The sequence below is a fragment of the Halichondria panicea genome, chromosome 14, assembly GCF_963675165.1.
Source record: "Halichondria panicea chromosome 14, odHalPani1.1, whole genome shotgun sequence".
Taxonomy (NCBI): Eukaryota; Metazoa; Porifera; class Demospongiae; order Suberitida; family Halichondriidae; genus Halichondria; species Halichondria panicea.
Window position 1 is genome coordinate 923,770 of NC_087390.1, and position 20,145 is coordinate 943,914.

Sequence of the window (20,145 nt, forward strand, 5' to 3'; positions counted from 1 at the left end):
AACCGGAAGCTTAATCACTTCCGCAATGCCTTAATTCACTCCGGCTGGGGACTTCAAGCTTTTACAATCCTATGTTGTGGAGTCTAAAGATACGTTAACGAAGTGTTCTCTCGAGCTGTCCCTTCTGGAGAAGACATATCGAAGGTCTGAGCTGTATCTCAGAGTGGAGACAAAAAATGGCCCTTTTGTCGACTGTGAGTGGAAATTCAGCGGAAGTTTGAGCTAGCTTGTTATACTACATGGAATACACATGTATTTGTGTGCTTTTTCTGCAAACCATGTTTAAATATTGGTGGCTATCCATGCACACACTCTGTACGATATGGTATTGATGAAATAGCTAGTCTACTTGCTGGTACGATCTTATCCTAGGCTGTAGCAATTAATTGAAACTAATCGTTTAATTCTGTCCATAAAATGATAAATTTTCGCTTCTATTAAAGTTTGGTTCAGAGCTAACTAAAAGCAGATATTCTTTACACTAGGGAGATCAAAATATAATTATTGTGTCCAATCTCTGGATCATGTTTCTGGTTAAGATTATAGAAATTCCTTGCCCATAAAATTTCATTGTCCAGTTATCTTGACAAAATGTTAGTATAGTTTTTCGCTTTGAGGCAGTAATAGATTGGCATGCTTCGTGTTGTCCGATAGTGCTAATCTATTAAGTGGTTATTAGCCTGACTCTAGTATCAATTAAGGGGGCACTGAGAATATGGAAGTTGTCGTAAACGAGACTTACAAGACGGAATTCTAATTTTCTAACTTTGGCAAATACTTCTTTTAGTAGTATCAGAGTTTCATCTGTATAACGGGAGTTGACACAGTTTGGTGATGGCGAACTCGGTTCTAAACTAAAACTAACTTTAACTTTAATGGATTGGATTAATGGAGTCCCTCCATCTGTTGTACAATAGTTGGAAGTGATTCTGTAAGGGCCAAATAATTATACATCGCATAATTAGGGACTTTAATGCCTATATAAGGGTGCGTGATTAATGGCCCGTATACTGTAACAGTGTAAGCATCTCCATAGTGAGTTGGTCTCCATGTGAACCGTCTATAGCAGCTGCCTCAACTTATTGTAGCTTGCTCTCAATTGTGTCTGACGGTCTATTGTGAAAATGGTGTTTGTTTAATACATTTGGCCCTGTGTGTGTGTGTGTGTGTTTGAGAATGGTATACAGAAGTATAGGGCCGGGGTGGGATAAGGCTTTCCGACACATAGGTGTGTGTGTGTGTGTGTGTGTGAGTGTGTGTGTGGGCAAATTTGCTGTGTGAATTCTTGAGAGTGTATAGTGGTGAGGTCGTCAGTGTGTATGTATACAGCTTCAATCCTTTGTGATTTATGTGATCAATGTTGTTTCTGTAGATGATGCCAATAGTCAATTTCTAGTCAATAGAAATCCCTCACATCCCCTAGGTTACCTGCTTGTAGCTCCACAGGGGGTAATAATCTCTAGTCGTTGTACAGAAATAGGGGAAATCTGTTTTCCCCTATTTACACTTCCCTGTACTGCTTACATATATGTTGTATTATAACGTCTATCTATACCTTAGTGTTTTTAGCCATGCATACTTTCCGATGTACTTGTGTACTTGAAAGCTATTGTTGGATAATAAAAGTATGTGTGATTATGTACGTAGATGTCTGATCAAAAACAGGTTGCTTGTTATATACTATATACTAATCGGTTAGAGGCCTCCATCCACTACATGATGCATGAAGTGGGGGTGTGTGTGTGCGTTGGGTGTTATCTCATTGGACAGGGAAACAACGTAACAGTGGTTACAGTGTAGGAGGTGCGTGCTGATATTGATGATGTGTTGTGTGTGTGTGTTTGTGCGAGAGGAAACTGAAAAGCCTTTAGGCTTATAATTATACGTATAATGCATGTACTGTAGTGCTTATGTACAGTGCTTATGTATAGTAGTGCTTATGTACAGTGCTTATGTATAGTAGTGCTTATGTACAGTGCTTATGTATAGTAGTGCTTATGTACAGTGCTTATATACGGTTTCTTGATAGGCCAGCTGTACTCGTAATTGATTGAGTTATGTTTACTGCTTCTTTTAAAATATGAATGTACGCGTGCGTGGTATGTTCAGAACCACGTATGTGTACGTACGTGTATTGTTCTGTGTTTGCTCGATTATTTCGCTGTTGAAAGTGAAGCACATGTATATATGTACACGGTGCTTTGTTATGTGTATGCAGACACATCAAAGAGCAGCTCTAGATATGCGTGTGAGGTTGTTCTATGTATCACCTGTGTCCTAGGCAACTGTTGTACTCCCACTAGTGGTAGGGATATCCTATATATAAGCTGAGTATGTGTACACCTCGGGCAGACTAATAGTGGCTGCAATAAAGAGGTGGCTTTGATATATACTAACACAGGTCCAAACACATACTATGGAGGTTCTGAATATATATACATGCATGTAGAGCCAGCAGTGGCTGTGTGTGTAGTAAAGAGGTGACCTGCTAACACAGTTTGAAACATATCCAGTGGAGACATTTACTCTGGCTGTAATATACAGGATAGAGTTATTTATTACCTAACTTTATACAATGTAGATTCACCAATACATGTAGATTCCTTTATTTAACCGACACTATAATTATTCTGCTTCTCCCCTATAGGGCCAGAGGGTGTGGTTGTCTCACAAGGGGCAGCTGCTCCCGGCAGCCGTCTCCAACACAACGGCCAGTAACGTGTCATTCACGACAGAGTATGGTGATGTAAGTGAACCCATACAACTGTCCCTAGCTGCTATAGTGTATGCTAGCTAGACTGTACTAGTGTGTATACTGCCATGCAGCCCCCGGACTATGTGTTTTAGAATGTGTCATTGTGCTCAATATGTATATTCGTTCTAGGGCTATAATTTTGTATGATTCCTATTATGTATGTACTTGTTACGCTACCTTATATGTACAAATATGATACCATGCAATCGCACTGTCAGGAAATGCCTTATCTATGAGTGAACCACCATCCCACACAACACACACACACACACAACACACACACACACACAACACACACACACACACACACACACACACACACACACACACACATATACAGATTAAGGACGTCACGTACGCCCGTAGTGACCTGAACTCTGACCTTGTCATGGCGATGCATCAGACGAGCGTGGATACGATTGCTGACATGGCAGGTTTGGGAGACCTACACGAAGGAGCAATCCTCTACAACATCATGCAGCGATACCTCCAGGACAAGATCTATGTACGTCCATGCAATCATATTATTATTATGCATCCCAAAAATGAAATGTAGAGTTGGAGTTCAGTTTAGCTATATACAGCAGAGTTACCTAGAGATTGTCCTTATATAATTATAGTCAGAGGTCATGTATAGAGTACACTGCATGGTTAATTTTTAGGGATAAAAGTACTGTCCTTTGTATGTGGTATAAAGAATATTTGGAGGTCAGGGTTGATCCTTCAGTCTTAGAGATTAAACTAATTACATGGTACTCTCATATTTGACATTGTCTGTGTGTTAGTTGCCATACGTGATACTGCTTGTGTTGTTGTACTGTTGAATACATCTGTGTGCTGGGAAATCCTCTCTCTAGTTAGTGCGCTTCCTAGTTGAGTGATAGCAGGTGATTGTCAAATGTCAGACATGTTTTCACTCAATGTTAGCATTTCCTTATGTGTTTTGTTTTAATGTTTTGTACATTGTGTTTCTGTGTAGTACACTGTGTGTACATCGTTGATCTGAAGCAGCTAGGCACTCGTGTTAGTATCATACACACTGTAGTGACTCACACACACACACACACACGCACGCGCACACACACACACACACACACACACACACACACACACACACAGACGTACATCGGATCCATCCTGGTCGCTGTGAACCCATACAAGCGCATCCCGGGTATCTACGGGGAGGAGATGATTGAACAGTACATGGACAAGCAGCTGGGGGAGCTGCCCCCCTCCGTGTACGCCATATCCAATGAGCTGTACGTGTCCATGTGGAGGATGAGGCACAACCAGTGTGTGCTCATCAGGTGAGGACAGAGAGGGCTACTAGTATCATCACTGTGTGTGTAATACCTATATATTATACAGTGTGTAATATTTAATTGATTCTCTGCATTTTTAGAGTATTAGAGTCAGCTCAATAGAGTTCTGATGGTCCAATTTCAATGCTTTTCTGAAAGCTTAAAAGGAGCTCTTTCAGATGGTAGCTAGGCTAACATTCGGTTTGCCAAAACAAGTCCAAATAGACTTTAAGACACCATCTTAACGAGCTCATTGTAAGCTTTCATAAGATTAACGTTATTGGACCAACTTAATGAAAGTTATGGCTGTTTAAGATGCTTCATTTAACGCTGGGTATAGAACTATAAAACTTGTTGCCAAATCGATGAATTCCATTCCGAAAAAAATAGCCATGTTAGCACATCTTAGATATAATAATAATTATTATTATACATACATGTACATATATGAGCTTGACTCTACCTTTGTTGCCTCCCTCAGTGTATGAGCTTGACTTTACCTTTGTTGCCTCCCTCAGTGGTGAGAGTGGCGCTGGTAAGACGGAGACTACAAAGTTCATGCTGAGCTATCTGTCCACCATGAGTCAGAGGAAGCAAGGAGCGGGCAGTTCACAGAATGTCGAGTCAGCTATTCTGGAGAGCAGGTGGGGGCCGCATGCATAATTATGACGTACATACATGTACGTGTATATACATGTAGCTGTAGTTATGGTCACAAAAAGCATTAATGGTAATGTCAGAATAAAGTACTGGAAAGCAGTTGGAATTTTAATGTGTATTTGTCCAAATCTATTTCGGCTTTAAAACATTTGGAAGCATAATTTAGGTCCTCTACAAGAGTACATGTATGTGGAATTGCTAAATCTTCCATTTTTGAAGAAAAAGCATGATTTATTTAAGCCTTCGCGTTTTCGTCGAAATTCTACTTACCATTGCTCTCTACTAATGAAACTTCTATTTAACAATGGCCTGGCCAATGATTGACATTCCTTGCAGTCCGATTCTTGAGGCCTTTGGAAATGCCAAGACAGTGTATAACAACAACTCGAGTCGCTTTGGCAAGTTCATCCGGCTCAACTTCTCTGAGGCGGGTAACATCGAGGGAGGCAAGATCATCGACTGTATCCTACCAAACACAATAATGGCTGCCACTACATCTGTATAGTATGAGTCCTGTGCGTATATATGTGCCACCTCTCTGTCCCTACAATGCTTGGACTATAATTATTTTCTAGCCTCCCTAAAAAGACTACGTACTCTTTACAAATTCATGAAAGATTAGAAAAAGAGCTCTATCAGATGGTATGTTCAAATCTCAAATTTGGAACAGGCCATAGACTTTTGATTTTAATATGATTTACATGTAAAAGGCCCCTCTCTCTAAGCTTTCAGAATTAATGTGATTGGACCAACGGAACTAAAGTTATGGTCGTCCAAAGAACGCCATAACATTTATTTAACGCTATGTACCACCTGTATTTAATACCTACGTTGTTTCCTTGACGCTGTTGCTCAGACCTGCTAGAGAAGAACCGAGTGGTGAGACAGAACCCTCAAGAGAGGAACTACCACATCTTCTACGCCCTCCTAGCCGGGACCACCGCCGCTGAGAAACGTGAGAGAGGGTGTGGGAACACTACCTATTGTACATTGTATTGCTAGAGTGTTTTGCGAGCATCAAACATAAGCGAATTTTGCGAGTGTTGATAAAATCGCAAAAGCCTATAGCAGTACTTGTATAACATCACCATGCCAGAACGCGATGGCAAAGGGTCCAGATTTCCTAATTAGCTCATTAGCAAAAGTTTTCACGTAAAAATTAATATTCTAGTAATACTGTATCTAGAGGCGTTGTGTGTATATTGTACCTTCGATATGCTTTGTTAAATAAACGTCTGTTTTGTCTCTCTAATTATGTACATGTACTGTAGCGTTCAGTTGTGAGTACTATTGTTTCTTGTATACAGAGAAGCTGCAGCTGGGAGAGCCTGAGAGCTTCCACTACCTGAGTCAGAGCGGGTGTATCAGTGATCCCACCATCAACGACCAAGAGGACTTCGCCAGTGTAAGCTATAACATATACCTGCTCCAAATATCCGAAATCAAAAATTCCGAGTGTATATATGTACATTGTACATGAGATACTTTCTGTCTGTTTTTGACCGGTTTGAAATCGTGAGATAGTTTGGCTATAAGATCTCTCCTTCACTTTCCGTGTGTACATGTATGCAAATTATTCATTTCATTGCTATAGTCTCATGCATCACTCTCTGTAAACCATCTTCTGTAGGTGCGTAATGCGTTCTCAGTCATGGACCTTGTGACGGAGCAGATTATGGAGATCATGAGCATCCTCTCTGCCATACTGCACCTCGGGAACATCTCCTTTGTCTCTGCTGCAGGTACAGTCACGTCAAGAGTGTTTCTCTATAGCGATTGAAGATACATGTATAGGGCCAACTGAACTATGACCTACATGTAGCTTGTAGAGGTCTATAGAGTTTCTTATAGCGAATGAAAGTTATAAATTAAGAATTTGCTTGTAGATCGAGTTGTTTCTTTTTCGTATGGTTCTACTACTAAACGACAGTTTGTGCTTCTGAATTTGGATTGTCCAATTTTTCTGCATACATAATTATTGTATAGAACCTTGGACAAATGTTTGCTTGATGTGTTATCAATGGTCCTGTTATTGTTTATAGTATAGTGGTCTAACTGACAGTGAGTTTGCACAATTAAGAGAGAGTGTACATGTTTCGTGCAGGTGCTCAGATTGGTAACCAAGAGTCTCTGGACACGGTGGCTGCTCTTCTCTCTCTGGACACGTACAGAATGGGAGATGCTCTCACTAAGAAGTTCATGGTCCTACGCGGGGAGGAGATCACCACTCCACTCACCAAGGAACAGGTGTGTGTGGGCGCGTGTGTGTGTGTGTATCGTGGATAGTTGCTATGGAGAATCATTACAAGCACATATAGGCTTCCTCTAATTGACTGTGGTGACACAGAAGCTGTACATGTACTAAACATATGCATGTAGCACAGCGTGTAGCACGGTGAAAACTTGTGACTAATAAAATAATAACAATACCTCGATCTCTCTACTTTTATCTCTCAGATCCCTATATTGTACCTATATCCCTATACTTACTTATTTTAATACTCTTCTACCATAATTATAATGGCATTGGTCCCCTACAACAGTATTTATATTTTCCTATGGCTGCTGCAAGTTGAGGGCAGTTTATTAATTCTTACACACACAAGCTAAAACTTTGTGATTTCTTAGAAAGAGGTTTTCTGTCTCAAATTCATCATTCTGTGAGCAACTTCACCCTTCCATTAATCCCCTCAGGCTGCTGACTCTCGTGACTCCACTGCCATGCGTATCTATGCCAACCTCTTCCGCTGGATCCTGGAGAAAATCAACACTCGTATCAAGGGTGGGGAGGACAAGTTTGCTTTCATTGGAGTTCTCGATATCTTCGGCTTTGAGAACTTTACGGTGAACAGGTTTGAGCAGTTTTGCATCAACTTTGCCAACGAGAAACTTCAAGAGTTCTTCAACAAACACATCTTTTCACTGGAACAGCACGAGTACAGCAAGTAGGTCCATTTATCTCATTTGCATGCTTGGGTTTATTAAAAAACCTGCTTACATTTAAAGAGCTATCGTTCTCTTAAGACCACTCAGTGCTTCACAGCACTATAATTAATCTGTTTAGAGGCTCTGCTATATCGTTGAGTTACAATACTTACAACAATACATGAGCTTAGATACCCCGAAATGTCTAATGCATTAGAGGCCCCGCTGTACATGTACCCAGTGTATATACTTCACTGCAATAAATAGGTGTCCCCTGGCTACTAGGATTTGCTGCTCTGAGCAAATGTGTGTGCAGATATACTGTACATGTACATGTAGTTATGATGATGTAATGATAACATCACTCACGCAGGGAGGGGATAGACTGGGCGGACATTGAGTGGGTGGACAATGCAGAGTGTCTCAACCTCATCGAGAAGGTAGGTCATCCCACCAGAGTGTACTTTGATATATGATATGCTTATTCTTAATTCTGTGTCCGTGGCTTCTGATCATAAAAGCAGCCCTAGCTCTAATCGTTCCTGTCTTTGTAATAATAATAATAGATGAACTACATGTATTGTGTGTGTATCTATCTTCCTCACTATCCCCTAATCCCCCCTCGTTCTCCTCTACTAAATTGCTTTCTGATGGGACATTTTTAAGGCTGTTGATTTTTTCTTCTAGAAACTGGGAGTGCTAGACTTGCTGGACGAGGAGAGCAGGTTCCCCAAAGGTACTGACCAGAGTCTGCTTACAAAACTCCATGGCAGTCTGCATCAGAACGCCTTCTATATCAAGCCGAAGGTGAACAATGGGAAGTTTGGAATCAAGCACTATGCTGGAGATGTCTTTTACGATGTGAGCGGGCTTCTTGAAAAGAACAGAGACACCTTCAGAAATGATGTCCTCAAAGTGCTTAAAGACAGCCGGTGAGAAACTTTAGGTTAAATTCTGAATACAGCATCATTCATTCAAGCAGTCCTCGATAGTATAGTGGTAAGTATCTCCGCCTGTCACGCGGAAGACCCGGGTTCGATTCCCGGTCGGGGAGCTTTTTTTTTTGCTAATGTTTGGTTTTTAATCATTGGGAATTGTTTTCTGTGCATAGCATAACATTCTGTCTATAGTTCTTTTTTTTTTACAGATCTGACTTTGTCTATGATATCTTTGAGCACATGACCATTGACGAGGGCGGAAGTGGTGGCGGCGGCGCCATGATGGGGAGAAAGCCCACTGCTCTGGGTAAGAGAGGAGGAAAGAGAAAGAAGGCCACTGTCAGCTCACAGTTCAAGGTGAGCTAGTATGTGCTCTTCAAGAGGAGAGCTTACTCTACCCTATACATTACCTGTCTATGATTGTGTAGTTGCAAGTAAGGTAATTTTACAATGCAGTCTTGAGTTTAGAAAAATTGCTTGTTGAATGTAAATACGTGGCATCTAATTATACCTCTTCCTATTCCTAATCTCCCACAAACTCCAAAGTACATGGCTTAAAATATTTTATGAATGGCCACATTAACCACACCCCCTTGCCGCAGGACTCCCTCCACTCACTCATGGCTACCCTGGGATTGGCCAACCCTCACTTTGTGCGCTGCATCAAACCCAACGTGCAAAAGAAACAGGACCTGTTTGAACATCAGGTGGTCCTCAACCAGCTCAAGTACTCAGGTGTGTGTGTGTGTGTCTCTACATTTATTCATCCATTTGGCATTTTTTGCTTTTGAACCACGGGCTAATAATAGTGTTTGGCCGAAATTAGCGAATTCTTTGATCTTCCAAATATGAACATTGATGAAACTATTTGAAACGTCTCTTTATAAGTTTTCAGGAAATCATAAAAACAGTGAAATTAGAACGACTGAAAAGAGTTCCGGAACCATTGATTAAGGGGTGTAGTTGGAAATCTTTAACTTTATTTCTGGTAATCCATTTTAAAATGTTATAATTTTCTGAAAGCTTAGAATGAGACCGTTCAAGTGATGTGTTTAAATCTAAAATTTGGTTCGGGCCGTAATTTGGCATTTTTCGCCTTTAGACCATTCATCCATGGTATTGGGCCGACAATAGCAAATTCTTTGATCTCCAAAATATGAACGAATGTACAGTACGATGATTATCAAGCAGCAGCTCATACAGTTGCATAAAATAATGATGTGTGTACTGTATAAGAATCGACTGTATCAATACACATTTCTTCTGTGTACACGTGTAGTGTGATGCACACTGTCCATATTCCATATTCGTAGGAGGGGGGTGTACATTGTAGTTGAACATCTTTTAGCTTATTTTTAACCATCCATTTTCTGATTTTCTGATGTCTAGAAAGAGACTTTTCAAATGATGTGACATCCCATATCCCTTATCTGTGTGTATAGGTATGATGGAGACCGTTCGTATCCGTCGCTCGGGTTACCCGGTAAGAAGGCCGTTTGAAGACTTCATGTTCCGCTATGGCGTATTGGGAAGGATGCTAGCACCCACAATGGGAGAAAAGGAGAAATGTTGCGCCATTGCCAAGCAGTTTGATGATTCACCGGCAGGCAAGGACTGGCAGATGGGCAAGACAAAGGTTAGGGCCAATGGAGTCTGTTAGGTACCTGATCTGTATTTTTTATTTGTGAAGCATGTACTAATAGCAACCGGGCCTCCTTATAATTTAGAGAGATTAGTTGTCTGTGATTAAAATTATAGATTTGTACCGTAATTTGTCTTCTAATTATGTTGCCATGCATTTTTTATGAATAAGATTTAAGCCGCGAGTGGCCACATTAGAAAAGAGAGGTGGTACAGTGTAACTACAATGTACCAGTCTTTAAATTTAAGTGCATGGTCACGTGTCAGTACAGTATTGTCGCTCATAATCGCTCGCCCTGCTCACCATACTTATAGATGTTTTATCGTGAGAACTTGGAGCGTACTTTGGAGAGACAGAGAGACCTGGAGCTGAGGGCAGTCTGCAGGTTCATCTATCGTGTCATTCTCACCGTCGTTGCTAGGAGACGCTTCCTCCGTGCCAAGGCCAGGATCGTACAGGTTCAGAAACTAGTCAAGGTGAGTTTAGTTCCAACTGTAGCCCTCCTTATAATATATAATCTGATAATTCTGCTTTATGTTATAAATAATAATGTTGTAATATAATTATGTACATGTGTGCATGTAGGCCTTCATCTATCGAAGACGGTTCCTGAAAATCAGAAAAGCTGCTATTTGCATGCAAAAGGTAAGAAATATCATATAAATATATCACCAAATAATGTAGGTCTTAAAAAATGTTTACTGTACGTAGTGTAACATTTACCCAATTTTGATTTATACAATACATGTATACTGTATGTGAATGTGTTTAAACCCAACCTGTCTAAAGCTGTGGTGGTAGTTTAATACTAATTTTATTATCTACAGCATGAGCGTGCACGACAAGCCCGCCGGCTGTTTGCTCAACTTAGGGAGCAGAAAAGAATCGAAGAGGAACGACGTCGTGAGGAGGAGAGGAGACGTGAGGAAGAGAGACGTTTAGAGCTGGAGCGGTTGGACAGAGAGAAGAAGGAGGCAGAGGCTACTGAGATGAGGAGAAAGGTGTGTGGGTGTGTATGTGCTAGGGGGTGAAGTGTGTGTGTGGTGGGTGATGAGAAAGGTGTGTGTGTGGTGGGTGATGGGAGAGGTGTGAGTGTGTGTGGTGGGTGATGAGAAAGGTGTGTGTGTGGTGGGTGATGGGAGAGGTGTGAGTGTGTGTGGTGGGTGATGGGAAAGGTGTGTGGGCAGGGTGGTGGGTTGGAAAGCTTGAATTGTACATGCTCCATGCGTTAATTATTCACCATGTGTACTGATGATTCTCCCTCCCTCAGCTTGAAGAGGAAAGCAAGCAACGGAAGCTGCAGGAGGAAGCTCGTCTGAAGGCTGAAGAAGTGGAGAGACAAGCTGCTATACAAAAGATTCGAGAACTGGTACGTACAGTCATGTACATGTATGCTCATATTGAAGAATACTTATATCCTCTCTTTAATTATCATACATAATAAATATTGTGTACAAAGACACAGCTTAATAAGGGACCTTACTTGAATCATGGGCGTATACCACTCGTGCTAGCCTGCACGTACATGTATGCATTTATACCCCCCTCATACATGATCGATAGTATACCCAACCCCCACCCACCCCACCCCCCCCACACACACACACACTCCCCACACACACACACACACACACAGGAAGCGGAACATCGTCGCCTGGAGGAGGAGCGCAAACGTCTAGAGGAAGAAGCCAAACTAGCGGCAGAGGCTGAGGCTGCAAGACTAGTCGAGGAGAAAGAGAGAGCAGAGAAAGAAAATAACGAAGAAAAGATGCAGCGAGAGGCACAGGAGGCATTCGGTATCATTGGCGATCTTGACAATGCCCTCAAGGCTTTCCAGGGAGCACTCGGACTATCTGATGTGAGCTATTAGTAGTATAGGTCCAAATCTCGGGTCTATTTGTTATTCGTGCTAACACTATAATTATGGTTAAGTTATCTTCTGGCCTTTTGAATTGCTTTTTTTTCCACAAAGTTTTGCTAATTAAGGCCTGTATTATTGTAAGGTGACCTAGTGTACAATATAATATAACTAGAGTTATGGTTAAGTATTCTAATTATTACTATCTTGTGTCTTGTACATCGTAGCCTATACTTTATATGCAAACTTTGCAACTGCTATTTGCTTCGTAAATAAGTTCTATATACTTGTACATTTATAATGTATGTATATGCACTGTACATGTATACCGGTGTATGACATCACAATCATTGGAATTGGAAAGGTAGCAATTCATTTGGCTCATTTGCAAAGTTCATCAGTAGTATTACGATATGTACTCGTCCCTCACATGCACAGACGGACGTGGAGAGCGACACTGAAGATGATGAGTACGAGAGTGAGGCTGAGACAGCAGAGCTCCTCCTGGAAGACACCACCCACTACACACCTAGTCGACGGTCGAGAGAGCTAGCCCGTCATTCGAGGGGAGAGGACGAAGATGAAATATTTGATCCTCACTCGGCTAAGTTCAGGGCAGAGGGTCAGCTGATGAGCTACGAGGATGACCCAACATTTGAGGGCTATCTTACTGTCAAGGTGAGTCCATAGGGCTACCACGTGTTTTTGTACGTGTGTGTGTGTGTGTGTGTGTGTGTGTGTGTGTGTGTGTGTGTGTGTGTGTGTGTGTGTGTGTGTGTGTGTGTGTGTGTGTGTGTGTGTGTGTGTGTGTGTGTGTGTGTGTGTGTGTGTGTGTGTGTGTGTGTGTGTGTGTGTGTGTGTGTGTGTGTGTGTGTGTGTGTGTGTGTGTGTGTGTGTGTGTGTGTGTGTGTGTGTGTGTGTGTGTGTGTGTGTGTCTAGTGTGTGAACATGCTAAATCGGCTTTGTTTGCACAGTTGTCACATAATTATATCGTGAGAGTGTATACCATTTTAAGCAATTTTGGGAATTGTTTCTCTAGCTGTTGTACAATTCCATTTGCCAATGCAATAGCTTTACTGTACCTGTGTATAATTTTATAGGCAATATCTGTAGACTACTAGTGCAAGAAGCTAGTAGTCAGTACGAGCAATTGCTACAAGTAGTTGTTGTACTTGTGTTTCTATTGTCTCAGGGCTCCAAGAGGCTGGGCACTAAGCGTCGCTGGGCTATGGTGAGGGACGATGTGCTGCTCTTCTTTGAGATGAAGCAGGATGCCATTAAACAAGGCTGGCTAGACAAGAAGAGCAGTGGATCAGGGACATTGGGGAGGTACAGCTTACCCGTATAAGAGCCTGAGGGGACACTGTTGTCATGTAGTATTCGTGTATGCAAAGCAATCGGGAATCTAGATTAAAATTTGACAAATATTATCATGCATACAAACACTATAGTGTATTCACAGTCGACTGTATATTGCATTAGCTGTATTGTATACAATGTCAATTGTTTGGTTGTGCATATACATGTACTAGTATGTGTACGTTATACTCACTTATATGCGATTGCCCTCACTATCTTGACAGGCGCAATTGGAAGCAGCGCTACTTTGCTCTCCGTGAGAAAACCTTGTTCTACTATGCTGACAGTGACTTGGCTAATGCCAAACCCAACGGTGCCATCGATCTCAGTGACGTCAGGTGAGTAGAGGTCAACAGAGGGTTTGACTGTGTGCTTTTATATGTAATATGGTATATATACGGTATATGTTGTACATTGCATGCCTATACAAACTTGATGTGGTACAACGTATACAAAATACATACATGTATGTTCCCCTACAGTGCAATCATCGAAGATGGTGGTTCAAGAGATCACGTGTTTGGCATTGTGACCCCGGAGAGAACCTTCCATCTCACTGCTCCAGATGCTAATGAGAAGAAGTACGTTAGTTAGTTAGTGTGTAAGCTTGTAGCTGAGTGGCTTTATCAATATCATACATGTCACTATACGTGGATCTTAAATTTAATCAGTATTGTCAAGTGTGGCGTTACCATCCAAGGACTGTTTATTTTATATTTACAGCTTCTTTGCTGTCTCCATGCAGTGTCCTTGTCCACTTGTAACTGACCAGCTAGCTAGCCACTATAATAAATTATATCAATCGATTCAGTAAGGGTATTGCTATGATGTCATCCCCCCCTCCAGAGATTGGTGTGAGGTGATCCGCCGAGTACGTAGCTTGCCTGAGGCTAAAGTGAAGAGTCTACTAGCACAGGAGGTGGACCCACGAAGTGCCCTACTCTCCCTCGACATAGAAACCATTGACTCGGTGTCTGCTCTCGACCAGGAGAAGAGGTACAGCTGCAGTATATCCGGAGGGCTATGTCATATCAATACCCATACACGTTTACAAAGGCCTCGGCTCTACTTGTGTGTGCTTACATGTATATAGGGTTAAGATCCCCTGCATTTTAGAGTACTATAGAATCGGCTCTATAACTAGTGTTCTTTAATGAATGGACTCTCTAAGATTTCATAAAATCAGTGTGATTAGTTGTACCTCATGTAAGAACTAAAGTTATGGCCGTTCAAAGATATGCTTCATTTACCACTGTCCGCAGAGCCTCTGTATGATCAATATGTATAATTATTGTGCCATTCTTTTGCAATTGAAGTTTACGATTTATTTTACTTCGCAGGCCTAATAGTTTCGTAGTTTACACGTCGACTAGAATCTTTGACTTTATGGCAGACAGTCCGGCAGAGATGCACATGTGGATAGGAGGTACGTGATCACTGTCTCACACACTAGCTCCATTGTATACCTATATTCCGTATAATTATACCCATATTCCACCGTATGCAGCACTCTCTCCTAAGAAGTTCAGTCTTGGTGATGATGATGTCATTAGTACTTGCCTGGCCAAAGGTGGGTTGTCTCAAACAAATTCCTCTTCGGTAGCTCTCGTAAATTTTGTATGTTGAATGTTGCTCCTGATTTAAGTCATACACTATAATCTGCTCTTACATACACTGCATGCGTATTGAAAGATAAATTCTAACATTTTTGTTTTGATGTGATTTTGGAATTATAGTTTTCTCAAGAGCATGCTTACATAATTATTACTGTATAAGGAGGTAATAGCTATAGCTAACCACACCCACTCCCCAGGTTGGCTCATTAAGGAAGGTCGTATTCGTCGCAAGCGTTTCTTTGTGCTCACGGAGAAGTTCCAGTTGCGTTACTTCAAGAGTGAGGATACTCGACAACCTGTTGCCGGGACCATTCACTTGAACTGGTAAGATAAATAAGTCTGTAGTATGTGAAACTTGTCAGAGTATGCAATGCTCTTGCAGCTTATGTGCCATTGATCCATGGGATGAAGATGAGGTCAGAGAGAATGGTAAGCAATCTACAAACAAGTAGTACTTTCAGTATAACTCTTTTAAATTAATTCATTAAATTAGCTAGCTAACCGTACTTGTCATTTAACTACTTGGTCCTAATTGATTCCTTTAGTCCCAATATATAAATTATGATTTATTAATAATTATATGACCACACTTACGTATGAGCGGAGTGAGCAGTGCTGACGTTGCACATTTCTACAGGTGTCTACACGTTCAAGCTGCATGCCCGCAAGTCTACAGTCTCCCTCTCAGCTCGTACGGTGGACGATGCCAACGAGTGGATGTTGGCTATACAGGACGCCATCGACAGCACCCCCACGGTCCAGACCATCACTGAGAGGCTAATCCTCGAGATTATCGTGAGGAACTATACCCAAATTATAGCTTAGACCGTAGATTTAATGAAACATTTATGCTCTAGTATCTATACATGTATGTTGCTTAGACTAGGGGCGCTGTTATACTGGTACTGTGTGTGGGACTTGCATGGTTTCCCTTACTACAGAAAAGTCGCAAATCAGATTGGGATAAGATCTACAAGAGGAGCAAGGCTCTGTGTCGAACGTCCAATCCGATTAAAGCACCACTCCTGGCCCTCCCCTATGGAAAACCACCACTACTAAGTGAGTAATACCATGGCATCCATTACTCAAGTCCACAACTAGTTTATCAATTTTAAGTTTGTAAATCATATTCAAATATTATCAGCTACACATGACATTATATGTATACACACATTTCCATTGTCGTGTGTGCAGAGGAGAAAGAGGATCGCTATGGTACCCGTCATCAAGAGGCTGTCAAGATATTCAATGCTCTTCTCTCTCAGGATAGTTTAGCTGACCCCATCAAACAAGTGCAGGAGGTCATTCAGAAGTGCTTCGATATGCAGGACCTGCAGTCAGAGGTGTGTGTGTGTGTGGAATGATAATGTTTGCGTGTAATCAGCGAAAACCACGAACATTTTTTTACCCTCGAAATAAACCCGCTATAATTAGTGTACAGCACTGTGTATGACATATACTTCTTGCCTCCCTCAGGTGTTTTGTCAGCTGATCAAGCAGACGGCTGGCATTAGTGACGATGAGGTGGACACTCCGGGTGTGCTGTCATGCTGGCAGACCATGGCCTGCATGTGCTGTACCTTCATCCCTGAGAGAGCCATCAAGAGATACCTGGTCATGCACATCAAGAAGTGAGTACATCAGCTGACAGTGGAATGGCAGTAGTCAGTCGCAGTGTACCTTACTATCAATTTGATATGTTAAAAAAATTGCTATGTGATAATTGCCAATTACACTTATCGAGGTACTCGTGTCGTATAAATTGGTGTCGAAGCTTTGCATGTATCATCTCTATTAATTTCATACTGTATACCAGCTTCAAACTATCAGCCCTATAGTTATGAGCACACACACACCACCCTCTCTTATACGATGCCCCGCCCTTATACATGACGTACACTTCGTATACAGGACCATAGAGAAGTATCCTGACACTGAGATGTCACGGTTTGCAGGCTACTGTCAGACAAGTCTACTCAGAACCAAGAAGAGAGATTTCGTACCATCCAGAAACGAGATCATAGCCTGTCTAGGACGGAGGGACCTCAACGCCACTGTGTTCTGTTACGGTGGGGGGCAGTGCACCATTAATATCAACCCCTCAACTACTGCAGGGGAGGTCAGTGGTCGGGTGGCGTGTTGCATATCTCATAGGCTAAAAGCTGATAATTAATCAACAAAATTAAGCTATGATAAGTATTGTATTTAGTGGCGTATGGTATTTTGATGTTATATGGCTAATAATTATGTAGATTGTGCGCATTCTAGCTGTTACTTTAGATCATTCCGTGTGTATGTGTGTGTGTACATTACGTCATGTATCAATTCTGTTCCCATGCGCAATCTTCTATTCCCATTCAGGTGGTTCAGAAGTTGAGTCTTGGTCTCCAGATTTCCCGGGAGAACAACATGTTTGCTCTATTTGAGGTGGGAGGAAGTGAGTCGAAGGTCATTGACGACAGAACCATCCTCGTCGACATTCTAGGGAAGTTTGAAATGTAAGTTGTTTTTGTATGTTTGCAATTGTGTCTTTTGTATTTTTATGATAAGGGATACGGTAAAGCTGACTGTGTGTGTGTCTGGTATAAAATAATGCAGAACTTTGTGGTGATAAAGCATGGACACAGTGTCACATTTGGTCTACTTTTTTTTAATGCCTCGGGGTGCATGCACCGGAAGTATATATGGTAAAGCCGTTCATTGCATACAAGTATTGCCATGACTATACGTGCAAGTATGATGTGTGTACTCCACGTCTTCTCTGTAGGCACTATCTTGATTCGGTTAAGAACATTCAGAGCGGAGTTGCTCCAGAGAAAAGAAAACTATTCTTCAAAATGTTCTGCTTCATCAGACCTCAAAACGTACCCAGTGACAGTATCGAGAATGCCTTTATGTTTGAACAGGTGAGAGGAGGTCACCACGCACCCACGCCCACACACTGGTGGGTATGTATACTGTGGCTGTACTTATACATTCTACACATTGCTAAGTACTTTCTGTACAGCTCATTTAATAGCATGCATCCTAATACAGTACCACCAGCATTTAAAGTTAAAATGTTATAGTGGGGTCAGAGGTCAGAATAATAATTGCACTCCGAATTATATTTTTATTGTAAAGTACGTAGTTCCTATTTTGTCCCCTGCTTTATTGGCTTAAAATTGGAGCCTATTCGTAACCAGCCTCATGAACCACTATTCCAACCCTCTCCTCTATAGTTTTGTGATGACGTGGTGTCTGGTAGGTTCCCAGCCAGTCAAGAGAGGCTTGTCAAACTGGGCGCTCTCAGAATGCAGTTCTTAGAGGCAGACTACAAGACAGGAGCCATCATGTAAGAGAGTCTGTAGTAATTCTGTGTTAACTTAACTTGTTTTCTGGTGGTCCTAAGATATCTCTGGTCGACAAAACTTACATATTGTAACCATCCCTCCAAATGGCGTACACACCCTCATAAGTGTAGTCCTGAATTATTATACGTACGTGTGTCTCACCTACTAATGCAGAGATGATGTTGGAGAGGTGTTCCCAGTCTCTAAGATTGAGATGGAGGTCAAAGCACAGAAGGACTCCATCTACGGATCAACCAACTTCCACGACCAGTACTATGCTGTAAGTATAAACACATAGTGCCGAAATTCTGCATTTGAGAACGCCTAGAGAGCAAATTATTCTAAAATGGCTTATAATGATTTGTAAGTACGGTATGTGCATGTTATATATAAGATTATCATAGTCAAAGGTCTAATATGCAGCCTCATTCTTTTCTTTCTTCTCCAACCAGCAAACACTGCGCGGCAAGAAGGGGATTGGTACTCTGAGTAAGAAGTTCAAGGCCCCTGAGATTACAGAGCAGGACAAGATAGTGGCTACAGTGGAGGTACAGAAGAACACCGTCAAAGCATCCATCATTGACCTGTGGAAGAGACTGCAGGTTTGTGGGGGTGTGTGGAGGTGTGTGTGGGTGTGAGTATCTCTCTGCCATCGATACCAACAGTTGCATTTATTTGATCGGGAAGCATTGTGTATTCACATTAATGTGTATACGTACACAGAGTAATTGATAGAGTTAGCTCAAGTGTTCTACCTAACAATCTGTATCGATCTGTATCTTTATAATTATTTCCTCTCGTGCAGGGAGTCACCAGCAGTCAGGCTCAACAGAAGTACATGGAGATTCTAGCAGAGTGCCCGTCGTTTGGTTCCAAAGTGTTTGAGGCAGAGTACACTCACCAGGACCAGAGGTTCCCCTCTCAACTGTGGCTGGCCATCAACAACAAGGGCGTCCAGATCTACCAGAGGGGCGCCGTTGCCCCTATCAACACCTTCGCTTACGAATCGTACGTGAACTGTGTTTTTTGTTTTTTTCGATCAATGCAACAATTAAACATGTAGCTCTTGTGTCATGGCAACTCTTTCGGCTGTTTTTTAAATCTCGTAACCCTCTCAGGGTTGTGAGTTTTGGAGCCCCCGCCCCTAACGAGTACAGACTGGTGGTGGAAGGTCTGGTACCGATATCACTGCAAACTGCTCAAGTTAGTCAGTATAACTATAATTATGATGTATCATAATGGTGACAGGTTTTGCTATTAAACAGCTAGCAAATTAATTGCTCTTGGGTAACGATTATACGTAATACGTGTGTGTGTTTGTGTGCGTAGGTTGCTGAGATTGCAAAGCTGATGACAGCGTATATTCGTCTGGTGGTGGTCAGAATGAAGTGATAATCCAATTCAACAGAACATTTTTATGCTGATCACACAGTTCCCTAAAACATGAGCTAGATTGTCTTTAGTATAGATCTACATTAGTGAATAATTTAATAGGAGTACATTTTATGTTTGGTTTTTTATATAATAATTATAAATCAGTATAATTATACTATTTCATGTCGAAAGCAAAAGCTTGTTGTTGTGAATGATTGTTGTCAATTCATTTTCATTGTTTACAGAGTCTATTAAATTTTGATATTTCAATAAAATTATGTCACCATGCAGTATTATTAATTAATTTTTATTATTCCAACTGTGTATAATTATATGCTTAATACAAATAATTGTCCTGGATAACATAATAATAGCTAGATCTAGT

General features: G+C 41.4%; 1 protein-coding gene and 1 non-coding gene across 2 annotated transcripts; both read left to right on the forward strand.

The window, feature by feature from the left end:
• Positions 1-31: 31 nt before the first annotated feature.
• On the forward strand, positions 32-20,022 carry LOC135347293 (unconventional myosin-X-like). Its single transcript, XM_064545220.1, has 43 exons — positions 32-194; positions 2,648-2,746; positions 3,096-3,260; positions 3,875-4,062; positions 4,575-4,700; positions 5,053-5,177; positions 5,573-5,671; positions 6,024-6,121; positions 6,347-6,458; positions 6,821-6,963; positions 7,411-7,661; positions 8,015-8,081; positions 8,329-8,573; positions 8,789-8,936; positions 9,182-9,314; positions 10,022-10,215; positions 10,536-10,697; positions 10,807-10,866; positions 11,049-11,222; positions 11,492-11,590; positions 11,858-12,079; positions 12,518-12,757; positions 13,272-13,408; positions 13,663-13,776; positions 13,921-14,019; positions 14,285-14,434; positions 14,779-14,864; positions 14,946-15,008; positions 15,252-15,378; positions 15,437-15,483; positions 15,692-15,849; positions 15,996-16,113; positions 16,249-16,397; positions 16,531-16,685; positions 16,966-17,173; positions 17,416-17,552; positions 17,822-17,960; positions 18,276-18,388; positions 18,561-18,666; positions 18,839-18,988; positions 19,192-19,394; positions 19,505-19,589; positions 19,716-20,022. Exons 1-43 carry the CDS (start codon positions 177-179, stop codon positions 19,776-19,778), a joined length of 5,775 nt encoding a protein of 1,924 aa, XP_064401290.1. The 5' UTR covers positions 32-176; the 3' UTR covers positions 19,779-20,022.
• Positions 8,624-8,695, forward strand: Trnad-guc (transfer RNA aspartic acid (anticodon GUC)). The gene has a single exon. It is a non-coding gene; the product is annotated as a tRNA-Asp (tRNA).
• Positions 20,023-20,145: the final 123 nt, after the last annotated feature.